The following is a 17,202-nucleotide window of genomic DNA, read 5'->3' as shown; positions in this document are numbered from 1 at the left end:
CCGTAATGTGAGTGGATACAAAAATGCAGGATTTCTCAGAAGAAAAGATGGGCTTCGTTATGCAATCTGCAAAAAAATGCATCGATAAATTGTGTAACAATTTCAGAATAATGTTGCTCAATGTAAAATTATGAAGATTATGAATATTTCATGCAGTATCATCAAAAGAATTAGAGAATCGTGAGAAATCTCAGGGAGCAAGGCAAAAGGTTGAAAATCAATAATAGATGCCTGTGTTGGTTAGGCCCTCAGGAGTAAAAAAAGGAGTGATTCTGTCATGGAAATCACTGCAGGAGCTCAGGAACACTTCCAGATTCATTTTCTGTGAACACAGTTTATCGTGCCATCCACAAACACAGGTTAAAACTCTATCACGCACAGAAGAAGCCATATGTGAACATGAGCCAGTAATGCCAGTGTCTTCTTTGGGCCAAAGCTCATTTAAAATGGACTGAGGCAAAACTGCTCTGTGGTCGGATGAATCTGATGGTATGTGGGTGCATTATTACCTATAGAATTGGTACCTTGCACATCTGGAAGGGCAACATGAATGCTAGAAGGTTTTAGAGTAACTTATGCTTCCATCCATATAACCTCTATTTCAGGGAAGGCCTTGTGTATTTCAGCAAGACAATGCTAAACTGCATATGCATCTATTACAACAGCATGCTTTCACAGTAAAAAAGTCCGGCTGCCTGCCGGTGCTCCAGATCTTTCTCCAGTTGACAACATTTGACGCACCACGAAATGAAAAATACGACCCAGAAGTCCAGCAACTGATCTATTCAGTTCCCAGACCTTTACAGACTGTTGTTAAAGGAAAAGGAGAAGCTACCCTAGTCCAACATTTTTGAAACCTGTTGCAGCCATCAAATTCAAAATGACCTTTATTTTAATACTTTTTTAATAATAATCTTTTTTCTAATAATGGCACATGCTTGTATTTAAAATTTACACGGGTGGTTAAGATGTAAAATATGAATAAACTGGATAAACTTTAATGCTTTTGCTCCTTTTTACCCCCTGGCATGATATTTACTGCCTCCATCAATGATGTTTTGTCCTAAAAATCTTTGTTTCTTGGCTTCTTTCAGCAGTTAAATGTTAAGTCTCCCTAAAGCCCTGCAACACAATACTATGGCTGTGAGGACTGACAACTGTTAGTGCCAGATAGTGGCCCATTACAGTCAGTTAAATCTTTGCAAGATTTAAAGGCTGAGAATGTGCCCACCAAACACTAAGCACTCTTAATGTGTCACTGGTGTTTGTCCCATTTACTCTTCACTCCTCATTAAAGTCTTGGGATGCCAAGTCACATTACAAGCGGTTTAGTTTATGACAGCCTGGGGACTTCATTTACTGGTAGGGTCAGCAGAGCAGAGCAAAGAGACAGGGTGAACATTCAGTTTTAATATACAGACCCTTGCAAAATAGACTTATTTGGATGAGGGAGTAAAACTTTGGCAAACAGATGCTCTACAGTGATCAAGTAAAAAATGCTCACCACTGGGATAAAGTCGCGATGACCTTCTGTGCTTTCTCTAAAGCTCACGTTTAAAAAAACGTTGAAAATAAGATTTAAGGATAAGGAAGATGAGATATGAAAAAGGAGATACCTCAGATGGATTACTGATACAGGGAATCATCAGGCAGATAAAAAAAAAAAAAAAAAGAAGACAAACACTGAAAATGGAGGGATGCAGGACAGGTGGACAGGCTTGATGCCAGACGATGAAGTAAAGAAAGGAGTTAACTAGAAGATAGATGAGTGAGCCAGTGTGTGGGCGAGAAGGTAAAAGGCAGGGAGGAAACATGCGAGTGAAATAGCAGGAGACAGGCACAGATAGAGAGATCTAAGAACCCAGCTACTAGTTCAGGCAGCTCTCTCATTTGGAGCCAGCCATCCAGATGTGCAATGAATCGCTGATCCTACGAAAAAAGATAACAGTGCATGCTGGAGTGCAGTCAGAGATGTTCAGACCCCCTTTTCCAAAACACACACACATACACAGGAGCTGGAGTGGTAGATGGCTAGCTGTTAACAGCGTGAGGCTTATAAATAAAAAAGAGAGAGGCAGACAAAGAAAGACAGTTCAACAAAAATAAAGAGCAAATACAAGAACAGCAGGGAAAAAAGCACAAGAAAAATAAAGAGCAAGCGCAAGAACAGCAGGGATGGAGCTGGCGCTTATCCAGTGGTGTGAAAGTGCCTTCAAAGCCTTTCCCTGTGCCCACATATCAGCTAGTGTTTCCTGTCTATGGTTAACGTTGTTATGAGAGAGCATAAACAGTATTTTCTACCTCTCAACATGGCTGGGTTATGGGTTGCAGGGTCTTTGTAAGCCTATCTGAGGGGAAGATCTCAATCTGTTCTCTAACAGTGAGTAGCAGCATGGAAGCGCTGCCACTGTGGCCACCCAGGAGAAGAGGATCCGGTCACAGTTGGTGGTCCAGTCACTGGCTCCAAACATGTTGTGTGGATGGAGAGCCAGTCAGAAGTAGTGGTGTGAGCAATGTGTGAGAGAAACTTTGTGTGCATGGCTAGCACATTCAACAGCTTGCATTTGGACACACACGCGTGCTCCAGGCACAGTGGAGCACGCGTGTGCATTTTAATCTGCTAGTATGCACACGCAACAAATTGTAACTGATGTAGCTTCTGATCGTAAAGACATGTACAGACAAGACTCTGGGAAACTAAGTGGGAAGCTTTACTGGACATGTGGAAGGCTTACTTAAAGTTCTACTTGTGTTACCTGTACAACAAAGCTGCTGCTGCTCTTATCCCTCCGTTCCAGCTGAACATCCTGTGACCACTCATCGTCTCCTCGAGCCCTTACACACAGCTCTGTCATCTCTGCATCCTCCAGCACATAGGATGGCAGCTTGGCTCCTGCTTCCAGGCAGTCGCAGTATTCCCTGACTACCGTCTGGCTATCGGGCCCCACGTAGTGCTGCACCACTCGCAGCTCAATGTCTTGAGTCAGGTAGCTGCACATGACCTGCCGCCCACAGATTATTACCTGGGGAGAGGGTTGTATGACAGAATTGTCCAAATTAGAAATAAAGATGTTTAGTGCCTTATAATTAACTTCTATAATTATGAGATAAGTTTTACAACATGTCACTGGGAATGTAGGAAAGTCACGGTTTTCAAAAAGACGCCTTCCAACTAAGATCAGCTTTGACTTCTACCTGAATAATTTCCGATTTCCAGCTGTTTTATAAAGGGTAACTTTCCTCATTGCCTTACAGTTTAAGATCACTAACAATTCATATACATCCCCCATTTTTACAAGTTTTTGGATGTTGTACTAAACAGGAATAAAAAAAGAATGTAATGATAACGTCAAAACAGAGAAGTTAAGAGGTGTGTTAAAAAAACTTTCTCTTTCTTGCAGTATTTTTACTTTAAATGATGTGTAAACCATTGCATTCACATCTTAATTTCGTTAGCTTCATAGCATAATTGCCTAAGTCATTTGACTAAGTCAATGACTTAGGCACTTATGCTATGAAGCTAACGATTTGCATTTTATTCCACATCTCAAAGGTGACACACAGACACACACCCTTACATCAGACAATCTCTACTGAACGGAACGGAAATGACTTATGTGTGAATCAATGTAAACACATATGTGCACGCGCACACACACACACACACACACACACACACACATACTGTACTCTGAGTGTGGAACATCTTATTGTGCTTTTAAAAAAAACTTGTAGTATATGCATGTGCATGGAAAATCTGGACTCCCAATTAAAAAAAATAAAAATCAGTGAGTTTAAAAAAAAAACCTCAATCCGGTTGAGTTCTGACTGGACCAGCGATTCTGTTCTGTTTCACTCCGTCTGTAGATTGACCTGTTTCATGACCCAATTTGGGCCAAGCTTTAGCTGTTGGACAGATGACCTCACAGCTCACTGACTGTAAGGTGCCCAGGTCCTGTGTCCACAAAATAAGCCCAAATCATCACCCCTCCACCACTGTGCTTGACAGATGGTAAATCAAACACAACCAAATGTGTCATCCTGGGCATTGGGACCAGACATCTCAACATTGGTCTTCTCCGTCTAAAGGACACGACTCCAGAAGTACTGCAGAGTGTTCAAATGCAATTGAAACATAGTAACTTTGCTACCATGTTCTTTTTCAGAGAGAAGAGCAGAAAAGAAGAGGCTTTCTCCAAGCAACCCTAACAAACAAACCATACGTGTTCAGTATTTTTCTAATTGTGCTGTCACGAACTTTAACCTTTAACATGCTAATTGATGTCCGTAGAGTTTGAGATACAGCTTTTGAAGGTTTTTTGTAGTTCTTCAACCACTGCACTCGGTGAATTTGCTGGGATGTCTGCTTCTGGGAGGATTGCGGCAATGAATGCTTCGGAGCTGCCAATGATCAGTTAAACAAGACCATTTAATTAACAGCACATGGCTCGTAAGTCCTGTGAAAAACTCTCTTTTCCATTTAACTACAGACTATCATATCAGCACATACCAAAAATGAGAGAAAGCTGGTTTCATAGAAAAATTTTTTTGTTTCACCTCTCTTTTTGAACACACTGCAATGGAAACAACATGAAGCTTTACTCACTTTTTCCATGTTAAAGATGAACCACTGATCAAAAAATAATCAATGGCTTAAGTGATCCTGACAGTAATTTTCAGTAGCAGGCCTAATGCACGTGCTTTTACAAGTGTTCTCCCACTCACGCATCCATGTCCAGACGCATGTGCGGATGGGCTTGTATGAGGGAGATTAATATAAACTGCACTTTATAAACTTTTTTAACAATAGGTGCCAATATGAACACTAAAAAGGTGACAATGAAAGACCATAGAGAAGCAAGAAAGAGGGTAACAGAGAGGACATGGTGTGGCGCTGAGGACGAACCCCACCCTCCCAAAAGAAAACCCAGACTGAGGTATACTCATGCGTTTCTCTGTAGTGGCAGCTGCCGTCCCGTTCTGGGGGTTTTGTTGTGAATTGGATATGACCAATGTTCATACTCTATCACTGCATCCAATGGAAACAAGATGTAATCAAAGTTTGGGACAGATGGTAGAAGGAATGTGAGAAGCCGAGTCTGTTTTGTCTGGAGGATGAGTGGGAGATGTGTGTGACACTTGACACTGTTTACATAACAAAGTGTCACAGCTACAATCTGATGGCATCTCTGCATTTTCAGGAATATGAAGACTCTGCTTTTTATTTGTGGAAAAATTCCAGCATGATTCATTCCTTTTCTTAGAGCGAAAAAAAAAAAAAAGACAGTTGGTGTATGTATTTGGTTTATGCTGGTTTATGATTTGCTGTGATCTTCTCTGTGGATTGATGGGACACATTGTGTTTTTGGATGGCTTAAAGTTCATAAGCTTTTGTTTTATTGCTCTAAAACAGATTACAAAAACTGACAAAGACAGTCTGTTGTTAGCTAAGCAACTACTAAATCATAACATACAAAAGCAGGGGAAAAAAAGGAGATTAAAAAGCACTCATCCTGAAATGAGTGCTGGGAAAAAAGCCAGGCTTTTGTGTCACATAGAAGAAATCAACAGGCGTAATGCAGCAAACATGTTCCTGCTTTCAGTGTAAATGTTTAACAGGTTAGCAGCAAGATAATCTGCAGGATCCCTATATTCTTGATTATGTTGAGAACTCTGGTCCTGTTTTGTTACTGCGGTGTATCTGGGCCATAAATCATTGCTTGTCAATTATAAAGAGTCTTGCGTCTGGAATCTTCTACAAATTAAATCTGGGGGTTGGTAATGCTGTTCACCATCTTTCCTTTTATCGCTGCAGTTAATTATAAAGATCTGCTAAAATCTATTCACATTAACTCTGATCCAACGACAAGAAAAGTAAGATGTTTAACTTTCTGGAAGCCTTTGACCTTCATCGGAAAATACCCGCCATAACAACTACATGGCCAATGAGTAATATTTCTTTTATTTCAATCTTTACAAACAAAGAAGTCAGTAAAGGAGTAATTACTAAAAAGTGACAGTACCTGTTTCTGGACACCATTGAGCTGTATGACCTTGATGATGAGAGAGGCGGTGCGTCCTTTGTACTGAATGGTCCTAAGCAGAGTCCCTACGTTGTCCACGCTGAAGGCCTCTGACCAGCGCCAGTTCCCCCATCCTTCGATGCAGATGTGCAGCAGCTGGAGGACAGCACAGAGCAGAACATACACACAAAAACAGAGACAGAAGTTAGCAGACATCAGAGGTTAGCCTTCTTGCCCTTTATTTACCCCGATCAAAAGGCAAGTAAACAACAGGACTCTGTTTGGGAAATTCTGGTAGGGGGGGAAAAGAACAACAAAGTTCCTGTTTACTGTTGCCGAACAGGCCTGCTGCTGCTGGAAGCACAAATGGAAGGTCGCACACAATAAACTGGCTGGTGGAAAACAGCTGATGTGGAAGATTATTACAGCAGTGTGTGTAGTGACCAGATTGTTTGTGCGTGTGTACTTGTGCGGTTGAATGTGGAAGACTCTTTTCTCCACACATCTAAATAAGAGGCACATATTTTGGCCCCCAACCATTTGAGCTGCATATCCATCACTTCAGTGTGGAGCACATCCATGTGTGTGGTTGGTATAAACACACAGGCTCAGGATAACAGTAATAAACAGATGCTTTCCTTTCTTTTGACAGTCAAACAACTTTAGAGTGGTGACAATTTCCCCCCAACCATTTTCCCCATAATTCCTTAAACTGTGCGCCTCGACATGGTAGCAGGGCTAAAAATATGTAAAGAGGCAGCCCGAACAGTGCTGTTTTGCTTTCACCGATACACAAAATACACACTGCAATTAGCTGACTGGGTTTTAATTAATGCATGATGCAGTGATGCAGCATTTACTGGGTGCTGCCTCCACCTAAATCCACAAACATTCAGTACAAAAACCAAGTGGTCTGGCCAAATGCCCATCACACCTGTGCTGCAGTGAGGTTATTCACAGACCATCTGTCCACTTCTTATCTGAAGTTGCTCAAAGCTGCATGATAAGGAAACTCCTTTGTCAAACAGTATGATTCTTCTCATGAGATTTTGGTCATAATACAGGAGCAGAATCATAAATACAGAAGGAGATCTAAAGGCTTCTCCCCTTCCCGAGGCAAGGGGGCTGACTTTCTACAGCACCGAAACTCTGTGTCAACCCTGCTGCCAGCACAACATCAAACTAGCAACAGTTGAAAAGGAAGGGGAGAAAACATGAGAAAGACAAAGCATGTCATGGGACTATCAAGACAGATGGGGCGGGGGCAAGCAGCAGAGTGAGATTCGGGGTCAGTGATCCCCCAGAGGAGTAGCGACCAGACTGAAACACTGAAAATTCGAACATTTACACTTTGGGTAGTTGCTTCAACATGCTGAACATTTACTCAATGTGTTTAAAGAAAAACAAATTACTCCTGAGGTCAAAGGGCACGGGGGGACCTTGGTCAAGACCTTATGTGCTTCTCAGCACTGCAGTCTTTTCTTAGTGTTTGAAGACAGATTTCTTTACAATAACATTCTTAATCAAACCCTGAATTCACTCTCTACAAGATCTGTCATCCTCGCTGTCAGCTGCGTGGAAATGAGTTACATTTCTGAGATCTCCTACTTGGTGCACGTACTCAGAGGGGTCTTAACAGCCAGGTGGCAGAGGTTAAGTTTAAGCCTTAAGGTGGAGAACTATATTACCGAACCAAGCCTTTACTACATTACACACAATTTCATAATCAAGCCCAGCTAAGAATATTGTGATCAGAGGAAAATTGAGAAATGAACTGTAATGTGTTTGGCATTCTACTCCCATGACTTAATACTGATACCTTTTCACTTCAAAGCTCACCTCAGGTCCTACAGATTAGAACTCAGTATTTATATTATAATACTTTCATTAGAGTAGACTGGTAACAATAACGGCCCAAACCTTGCAAATCTTGTGATGGTGAAGCCACTGGAGACCTCTGCCGTGCGTCAGCACCATGTGTGAGGATGGATTTGCAATTTCAACACTTCTCTCTGCTTTACCTTCTCTGTCCCTTCCTCCCCCGGTCTCTGTGCACTCTATCATGCCTGTGGCTCAACTTGACCTTTAAAGAAGAAGTCATAATAACATTTCTCCTCAGACTTCAAACAGTTACTGCTGCTTTTGTTTTAATTCATCATGTCTCTGACTCAAGCAGTAGAAGAAAAAAAAAACAGCAGTGACACATATGAACTGGATGTGTAAGGACAACAAGAATGAAAAATAAGAAGTTGTTTTGCCTCTCTGTGACGTATTCAACTGTTGTGACACAGAAAACCCAGCCAGCCACATGTGACCGATTTATACACACGGATTAAGCCTCGCCTTACACCAACAGTGTTCAACTGAATAGAGACTCAGCATTTATGGGGAAAAAAAGATTTTATTTAAGGCAAAAAATTTTTTTTATTAATCACACTGTTCTTTAATTAGTCAACTTAGCTTAATAATTTGATTTACTTTATGTATCGTTTTATATAGAATTTTATTGGTACACATACTGTAGGGAGCAAGGTGCAAAATAAAAGCAAAAGACGACTGTAACACGTGGAGATGACCCTAAATAGAGAAAGAGCTCATCTTTTATACTTTTGAGTTGTGGCAACCCTAGGCATGTTGACAAACCATAACAACTGCTTTATACTTTGAAGATCTCTGACCTCACGAAACAAAATGATGACATACACCCCAGGGCTCGAAATGAGAGAAAAGCCCAGTGATGCAAACTGACAAGACAAGGCCGGTATGCCAAGGTGAAATAAACTGACAACTGAGTAAAAGTTAAAGGGTCATTGTTAACCCCCCCCCCCCCCCCCGACATGTAACTGTCTCTTATATCTATGTCAACTCTACAAAATATCACACAAAAACCAGAGGTTGTGCTGTAGCCTGCAGTTAAATATGAATCTCATCTAGAAATAAATATTTTAACAAGAAACTCCAACACTCACTTTCAGCAGCTGGCCCGAAGCAGAAGATTTTTTTTTTGTCCAAAAACAACTGAAGACCCATTTATTATATTGTGATAATTCCCCAAGATGGGTATTGAGTGTGAAAGAAATGTGAAATTGAAATCTCACCCTCACTTCATTTCCCTTTAATCCTCAGGGGGAGAGTGTGATTATGGCTGATGATGGACACTGCTTCACTCCAGCACATTGGAAGGCTCCAACTATGCTAAAAGAGTGATCTTCATGGGAATAATTGAAAGTTTGTGGATGTTAACAAACTATTGCTATTTTCTGACAGCACTTTGATGTACTCTAAATATTCTGCCATGTGTCACTTATGGTGCGTAGATTTTAACCAAGGTAATGTCTTGTTTTTTTTTTTAGTTTCCAATAATAACTCTGGCTTCAAGTCACAACATAATCAAAATACAAGCAATTATCCAAATTCCTCAAATTTTATTTGACCTGATAGATAAATAAAACACTTTAAGTAAACATATTTTCTAGTCATTAAAATAATCAAACAATTACCTGTGTTGACTGTTTGGAAATTACTGTAAGTTAGTCATGTGTCTTTAGGTCTGACAGTACATCCCAGTTATATCAAAATGATGAGTGACATGTTTGTCCAAATATGCTAATATAACTTAGCAACCGATTATTCAGCTCGGCTCCATGGTGATGACTCATCTGACAGATATTAAAATAGGTTCAGTCACTCTTGCTTGAACTACATTAACTCTGTTTTTTACTCTGACATCTTCGATCATGCCGCTTAAATGTTTTTGTAACTGAGTTGTACTGGTCAAATATGGGTGTTCTGGATTTTTCCAAAATGACCACACTATTTGGTGATGTCTTACGATTTTTGGGAAGACTGAAACGGTCAGGCTTGGTGAAGCATTTTTGGGACATGACAATCTGACCATCTTCTGTTCGGTGTTTTCTTTTCTGCCTTTTTTGGAAACTTCAGTGACAGACTGGCTACTTGCTGTGTGGGATGTCACTGTTTCCCCATATATTAAAGCTGAAGTTTTATATGGTTTATAAATAATCACCTCACCACTGTTTACTTACTTTACCACATTCAAGAACACAAAACAAAACAAAAACGAAGATAAAGCAATACATTCCATCCAAAAAATCCACAATGAGAAGTGCCAGTGCCTCTACACTGAACCGGACTTTCGGGTTAAATCTACACAGGATTCAACCAAAGTAAATATACAGTGAGGTCCAGTGATGTTCTACCAGGGCAAGCAAGGCAGGAGTGCTTGTCCGTTGAAATTTAAAAACATTTAAAATCACCGTCATTGTCAAAGTCTACAATCTAGAGACACCTGGAGACACAGAGACTGATATGGGCTTGTATGACTTCCAGAGGTATAACGCTACTAGACGTCTGATAAAAGTGTCAGGATCAACTGTTAAGTGTACAGGGCCATATTCTGTGCTCAGATTCATCCAAATGCTGCAAAACTGATCAGACAGCTCTTCACAGTGCAAATGGATAATGACCCAAAACTGCAAAAAAGACTCAAAAGTTTCTAAAGGCAGGGAAATTGAGTATTTTTCAATGGCCAAGTCAGTCACTCAATCTCAGTCCAGTAGAGCAAGATTTTACGTACTGAAGAGCTAAAGACAAAGAGACCAACAAACAGGCAGGAACTGAAGGTTGCCTAACTGAAGGCCTATCCAAGCATCTCAAGGGTGGAAACATCCCACCATATCCATGGTTGACAGACTTCAGGCAGTCACAAACCACAGTATTAAATCCAATCCTTATTTTTAAAATGACCTCAGTTCATCTGTTCTATTCATTTACTGGGGGATGCTATGTAAAATATCAGTAAATTTTTTAGACATTTGAATTAATTAATGAATTCAAGCTGAATTTGGTTTTATAGTGAACCAGATGAGTATGGTAACATTAGCAAATATCTTGCGTTGAAGTAAATTCCCTAATGCTAAGTCAGTGCAAGTTCCTTTTCTGTTTTAATGCCACAGATGGCCTGCATAAAAAAGGCTTCAAAAACTTTAAAACAACAGGTCTTCACAGGCACTGTGCACCCACTAAACTTAATAACGGTGCTTTGACATATGTTTTCAAAACAAAGAGTTTGGTGAAATTATGACTAATCTGCAAGTAACAGAGAGAGTGGACAGAAGGATGAAATTAAAAACCACACATAATATCACTGAGACCAAGTATGGTCTTAATACAAGATCAACACCATGTAAACGTTTTGAAATCACATCATCCACATTTTAGATTACCATGGAAACTAGATGCAGAAGCCAAACATATGACCAACACATTTAGTGGTGTTAACTTCTGAGAATTACCACCCCCAACTTGCTAAACTGTAAATTATACTCAATGAGTCAATCAAACCATCAGCCTCCCTAATGGGAACGATGTCATGTCTACTGCCCAGTTCATCGCTTAATCTTTTCCCAGGAGAAAATCATTACCAACAAACTTTCCTGTAAAAGACAGTAACAGATCTGTCAGTCACAGCCAAAGGACTGACTGTTAACTCCCTGGTAAACACAGACTCATTGCGTACTTCATATGGCAAACACTCAAGTGTCTGCTTTGATAATGTGGGTGTCAGGACCAACATAGGAATCAATGGCAAACACAAACGGTAAAACATACATAAAATCACTCTCTCTGAGAGAGATTTTTAGAGAGACATTCACATGAATGTGCACACAAAAACACCATATACCCTATGACCCATGCGCTACTCTAGACAGAATGACTCACTCTTGCCACTATAACCTCTATCTGTCTATTGTCCTCAACAGGAATGTGCTTGGGTGCACACAATACAAATTAAGTCTATGTCTGCAGCGGAGATGCAATTGGCATTCTTCGATGCTACACAGACAGGCTGACAAAGCTGCAGTGGTCAATGGTTGTCTCCCCATTAATGCCATTCCTTTATTTCATCTCTCTCAGACTATAATAGGAGATTTGAGACATGTGGAGCAGAGGTATCAACACCAGTAGCTTTGCACACAAGGTTCTATAAAAGGCCTGAGGAAGCTGCGGCATGTCTTAGATGGCTGATTAAAATCATGTGAATTCAATGTCATGTGACAAAAGTTTAAAAATAGCTTGACAAGTCTCTGTAGTGCCTATCTTATTTAATATAATACAGACAGAGATGAAAAAAGAGGGATGTGGAACAGAGGCCCATCTTGTCTGGGGAAATTACTTTGGGACCAGGGAGCTAGCTGGCCACCTAACAAATGAGAAACAGGTTTCTATCCAGACAACAAAACAAAAGAATACGTATTACTTCGCCCTTTAAAAAAAGAATATGTATTAAAAGAGAATTACGATAGCGAAAGACACAACAGCATCCATGCCAGGGCAGTGAGGGCTAAACCATGTAACATGAGGGAATTATGGTGGCTACACAGCTGTCTGTAATGCTTCTCTCCTCCTTGGCTCCCTCTTTCTGACAAAAGAAGCAAAGCAGCACAACATCAAAGCTCAGATTTGCAAGTCTAAGAAGCGGTTTGAGAGCTCGAAGAAGCTTCAGAGAAAAGACACTGTGTGGGTCCGTGGTTGGCAGAAGGGACATTAAGAGATTTATGCTTGACTAACATACTTCAATAGTTTTCCCTTGGTTTTTTACTAAGGCATCTTAGACATGCAGGGCCTCAAGTCTCCAGGAGATGCAGACACGGCAAGTGCTTGAACCAAATGAAGAGAACTGACAAAAGGAGCTCTGTCTGAGAGGAGGATAAAAACCGCACAGCACTGGGATATGTAAGTCAACATTTAAAAACCCTTAAGCAGGACATAAACCTCAGTGTCTATATACACTCACTGGCCACCTTATTACTTAAAACTGCCCATTATGATAAACATCTTATCAGCCAATCATGTGACAGCAACTCAAAGCATTTAGTCATGTAAACATGGTGAGGCCAACCTGCTGGTCTACTGCGATTTTCCCACACAACCAATTCTTGGGTTTACAGAGAAGGATCCAAAAAGAGAAAACATCCAGTGAGCGACGGTTCTCTGGGTGAAAAGAGGCCTTTCCGAGTCTCAGGGTCTTGAGTGATGTGTGTGAGGCCACTTGGATAAAACAGCCACGCAACCCAGTGGTGCTCCTGTGGGACTAGCCATAAAGCACCAGGTGCTGTCCATGGTGCTGAACCCAGAGCAGCACCAGAGGGACCTTAATAATCACAGTCTTCACCTGCACCTCCCCTATGGTCTGCTTTAGTAGAGAATCAAGAAGAAGGCTGGTTCAGGAGCATTAAGCACAGAAAGAGGGGCTAACTGAAGTCAACTCTTTTAGGACAGCTAACCTGTCTGGAGTGATGTCCTCAGGATTGAAGAGCATATTAATTGGATGACGTCCTACCATAGAGGCCACATAAAACCAATACTGTTAGTCGTACAAGTGCATTCAACCAAGGAGCTGATCAAAATAACAAAACTTAGTTTTAGTGCCATTTTGCACAATTACTGCATCCAAAATGTTCCATTTCTCTAGTGAAAAAGAAAAACGAACTGGGACTTGAGTGAGGAGGTTTCATTTGGTGTTTTGAGTGTAATACTAATTACCTTTTTGTTTAAGAGAAGGATTTAACGCTTCTGTAATGCTTTAAACAGCATTTTAGTGTAGCTCAAAGATCAAAAGGCTTTTGATACACTGTCAACATTTTTAATGGTTTATATTCTTTATCAGTGTTTAACTCCACTGTCTTGTATCCTTTCCACACCTTATAAAAACATCAGCTGTGGTGAGGAACCCTATTCTGTACCTGAAATCACAGCACAATGGCGGCTGGTATATTTGTTAAAACTGGGATCCCAAGTGAAAAAACTCTGTCATCAACATGTGGCCCAAGGTAATCGAAACATACCAACGCGTTTTTCATGTGATGATCAGTCAGTAACGGTTCTGCTGCACAGAAAAGGGTTGCACGCCATTGCTTAAGAGCCTTTGTTGTCATTTCAAGGCCCAGGATTTGATGTAGAGGATGATATAATTGATATAATTTGTAAACTGCTAACACATTGGAATGTTAAAAAAGATTTACAACAGAGATTCCAGCAGCACAGTGCTCATCAACATGGTAATGTCTTAATATCAGAGGAAAAGCTTCCTTTGGGACAGACTACACAGGCAGTAGAATTATACAAATATACAGTCTATACACAAAGAGTGTCATGAGAGACATTAGTCTACATGAGTGGAATCATAATAAAAAACTCCAAGAGTGTCAGTAAGAATGCAAAAACAGACTCCCCTAAATCCTTGCTTGAATTTGGAAGGAAGAACAGGAATGACATATACAAAGACAAAAAGAAAACATGTGGTGAAGGAGAAGTCCGTCTTCACTGTATTTCTCATGAAAATCTTGACTTTGGCAGCCGTGGTGTAGAGCTGATGAATGTAGTACTTTTTTTCAAGTTGAACGGAGACCAAAAGGTGGGTTGCAGAAAGCTGATAATGATTCCCCAGAATATATTCAAAGTAAGTGATTTCAAAAAATTACTGGCAACCACTGATTGCAGAAACATTTTTCTTTGTCTGTGCAATGTAACAGGGGCTGAGGTTGAGGTTCAACTTCTTGAGACATACCACTTTAATCACTAATCAAGTGTGCTCCCAACAAACAGTGCTGGGGATAAATGTTTCATCCCTCCAGTGACATTTCCTTAAAACAAACACTAACAAAAGCAAAACTTTCTCAACATAAAAAAGGCTTCTTGTCCTGCCTGAGAGTTTAAAAAGGAGCAAGAAGGGAAATGGGTTAGAGGAGATATGTATATGGGCCTACTGGATGCTGAGGCATAGAGCACTAATACGCACAGTAAACTGATATACCTTTGAGAATTATTAGACTTGTACACTGGAGGTCCAACTGTAGAAGAAACTGCTGGTGGGATGAAAAGGCAAAGGAAACTTGGAGGTAAAGTGTAAGATTTGTGGTCTGGAAGGAAATTTTTTAACCATTCAGGGAACATGAGATTACTAATCACCTTTGACCTTTAGGTGTAGTGATTAGTGTAGATGTAATTCCTTGTGGCATCTAGATACAAGTAAATCCCCAAAGAACTGTGTTAAGCTGCCTTAAAGGACGCAACAGTGAATTGCTGATGAAATGAGCAAAGTGTATATATGCATCATTATATTCACGAGTATGGATGCCATCCATACAGAGAAATTACAAGACGTTACAGCAATAGCGAGACAAAAAAACCCTTGCAATAAATAAACATACAAACTGGGAAAGTGCGTGAGTTTGGCTCGCATAGTGTCATGTTCAGTGTGGACCTGGCCAGGACTACCACAGAGTATGCACAAGCTGATCATCATGAAACCTGATAGTGTTAGTGAGCTGACATGGACGCACATGAATACATGTAAGAAACAGTATCTGTATATCCAAGCATACAAGTTAAAAGGATAACTTCCAGCCTGAAGAAGAAATGTTACAGCATGACACTGGTTTCAAACACACAAATGTTTAAAGCACCCTGGGGAGGAATTTCAAATCTACCATCACAAATAAAGGTGGACTAAAAAAGTATTATTGTTTTAGACAGAGGAATGTTTAGCAATGTGCTGCAACATCTCTTCTTGTGTAACTCAGTGTTACTAAATGGATAAACCTTTTCTCATAATTCAGTGTTCATCTCCAACTTTTTATTTTCTTCTCCTATTTATATTTTAAGGTAATGGCTACAAGCAAAAGTCAGTGTGAAAAGATTACCAAACACAGATCTAAGGATAGACAAAGAGTCAGGGTTGTCTTCAGGGATTAAGACGGAGAGCACTCCCTTTTCTTTTAGCTTCCTCACGCTCAGTCTGCAAGTGGGTGAACCTGAGCGGAGCTGAGATAACCCCTCAGGGTCAACTGCAGTTAAAGTGGCAATGTTGGATGAACAGCATGACTAAACCACTTCACTTGAGGGCAGTGTTTCTTAATCATTGAGTCTTGATAGATTCCAGCAAAACACCAGACACATTTTAAGGACGAGATTTGTTTCTTTTGAATGACGAGCAGCAAACAATGAACCCTTCTGAAAACTTAAAACACTTGTACAAAACTGCGACACATGAGCAACAGGGTTCACACACAGACAACTATTCATATATACATGTTCACACACAGCTTCCACTGATGTAACACTGCTCTCTCAATCTCCTCTGCCTCTCTTTCACACACACTCTCACCCAAAATACCACCCTGTCATGCCTGCTTCCAAAAACACGGCCAATCTCGCCGCAAACTAATAGTCCTGGGCTGCTATCTTCCGCACATTACCCCTGGGAACCGCACGCACGCACGGCCAACACAACACTGACACTTCCACACAAACACTAACACATGGAGCAACACCATACATCACAGACATACACAGACACACTAACACGCAAAGACATGCATTCAGAGACACTCTACTGTAGAAGCCTGCTCATGGAGTAAATCACAATTTATTCAAATAGGGAATATTCCTTGTAGGCACTTAAAAAGTCCTTCTCATATCCAGGGGGCTTTTTACGCCCCTCTCCCTGCTAACCACACTAACCACAGGGATTTCCATCAGCCAGGCTGTATCCTGTAACGAGCAGCCAGATATTTCAACCATCCACACCACACGCCAGAGCCTTGAAAAACAGCAGGGTGGGGATGGTGAGTGTGTTTGTGCGAAATATAAACTGTACGTAATTAGAGAAAGATCGTGTAGTTGTATGCATGACCATCCTGAAGGTTTTTAACAGATGTATTAATTTAACCGTATGTGTTCCTTTATCCGTTTCTCTCTCTATTACATGACACGCAGAACATAATGGTACACTGCATATAAAAATTAGGGAAATTATGTGTTTATAAACATTTTCGCATTGGCCGGGAAATGCTGGGGTGTGAAGGCATGCTAAGCTTGAAAGGGAGAGACTATACTGAGAAGCCTGACAGACTCCAGGCCTTAGGAAACATTTTATTACAGTGTGTATGTATGTGTGAGTCTGAGTGTCCACACATGGGTATGAATTTGCTCAAGTGTTTGGCGAGAGCGGGCTCTAAGGACGTGACTGCCTCAATCGACCCTTTTAATAAGTCTCATGGTTATGAATGACAGGAGAGATGGGGTGGTAGAGAAAGTGGAAGGGAGAGAAACAGAGGAGCAGTGAGAGGGAGTCTGACCTGAGCTTAGGTTCATG

At 40.7% G+C, this 17,202-nt stretch overlaps 1 protein-coding gene across 4 annotated transcripts in view; it reads right to left on the bottom strand.

The window, feature by feature from the left end:
• vps13b (vacuolar protein sorting 13 homolog B) overlaps positions 1-17,202 on the bottom strand; it is a 297,078-nt gene that overhangs the window by 23,868 nt on the left and 256,008 nt on the right. For all 4 annotated transcript variants that reach the window (XM_082550699.1, XM_082550697.1, XM_082550698.1 and 1 more), the window contains 2 exons: positions 6,024-6,179; positions 2,757-3,023 (listed from right to left, as the gene is read on the bottom strand). In XM_082550699.1, the coding sequence (XP_082406825.1) occupies positions 2,757-3,023; positions 6,024-6,179 (423 nt within the window). The remainder of the gene's footprint in view (positions 1-2,756; positions 3,024-6,023; positions 6,180-17,202) is intronic.

Source organism: Aulonocara stuartgranti (genome assembly GCF_965226115.1).
Source record: "Aulonocara stuartgranti genome assembly, chromosome: 11".
Lineage (NCBI taxonomy): Eukaryota > Metazoa > Chordata > Actinopteri > Cichliformes > Cichlidae > Aulonocara > Aulonocara stuartgranti.
The sequence above is the reverse complement of the archived record's forward strand: the minus strand, read 5'-3'. Positions and strand labels throughout refer to the sequence as shown.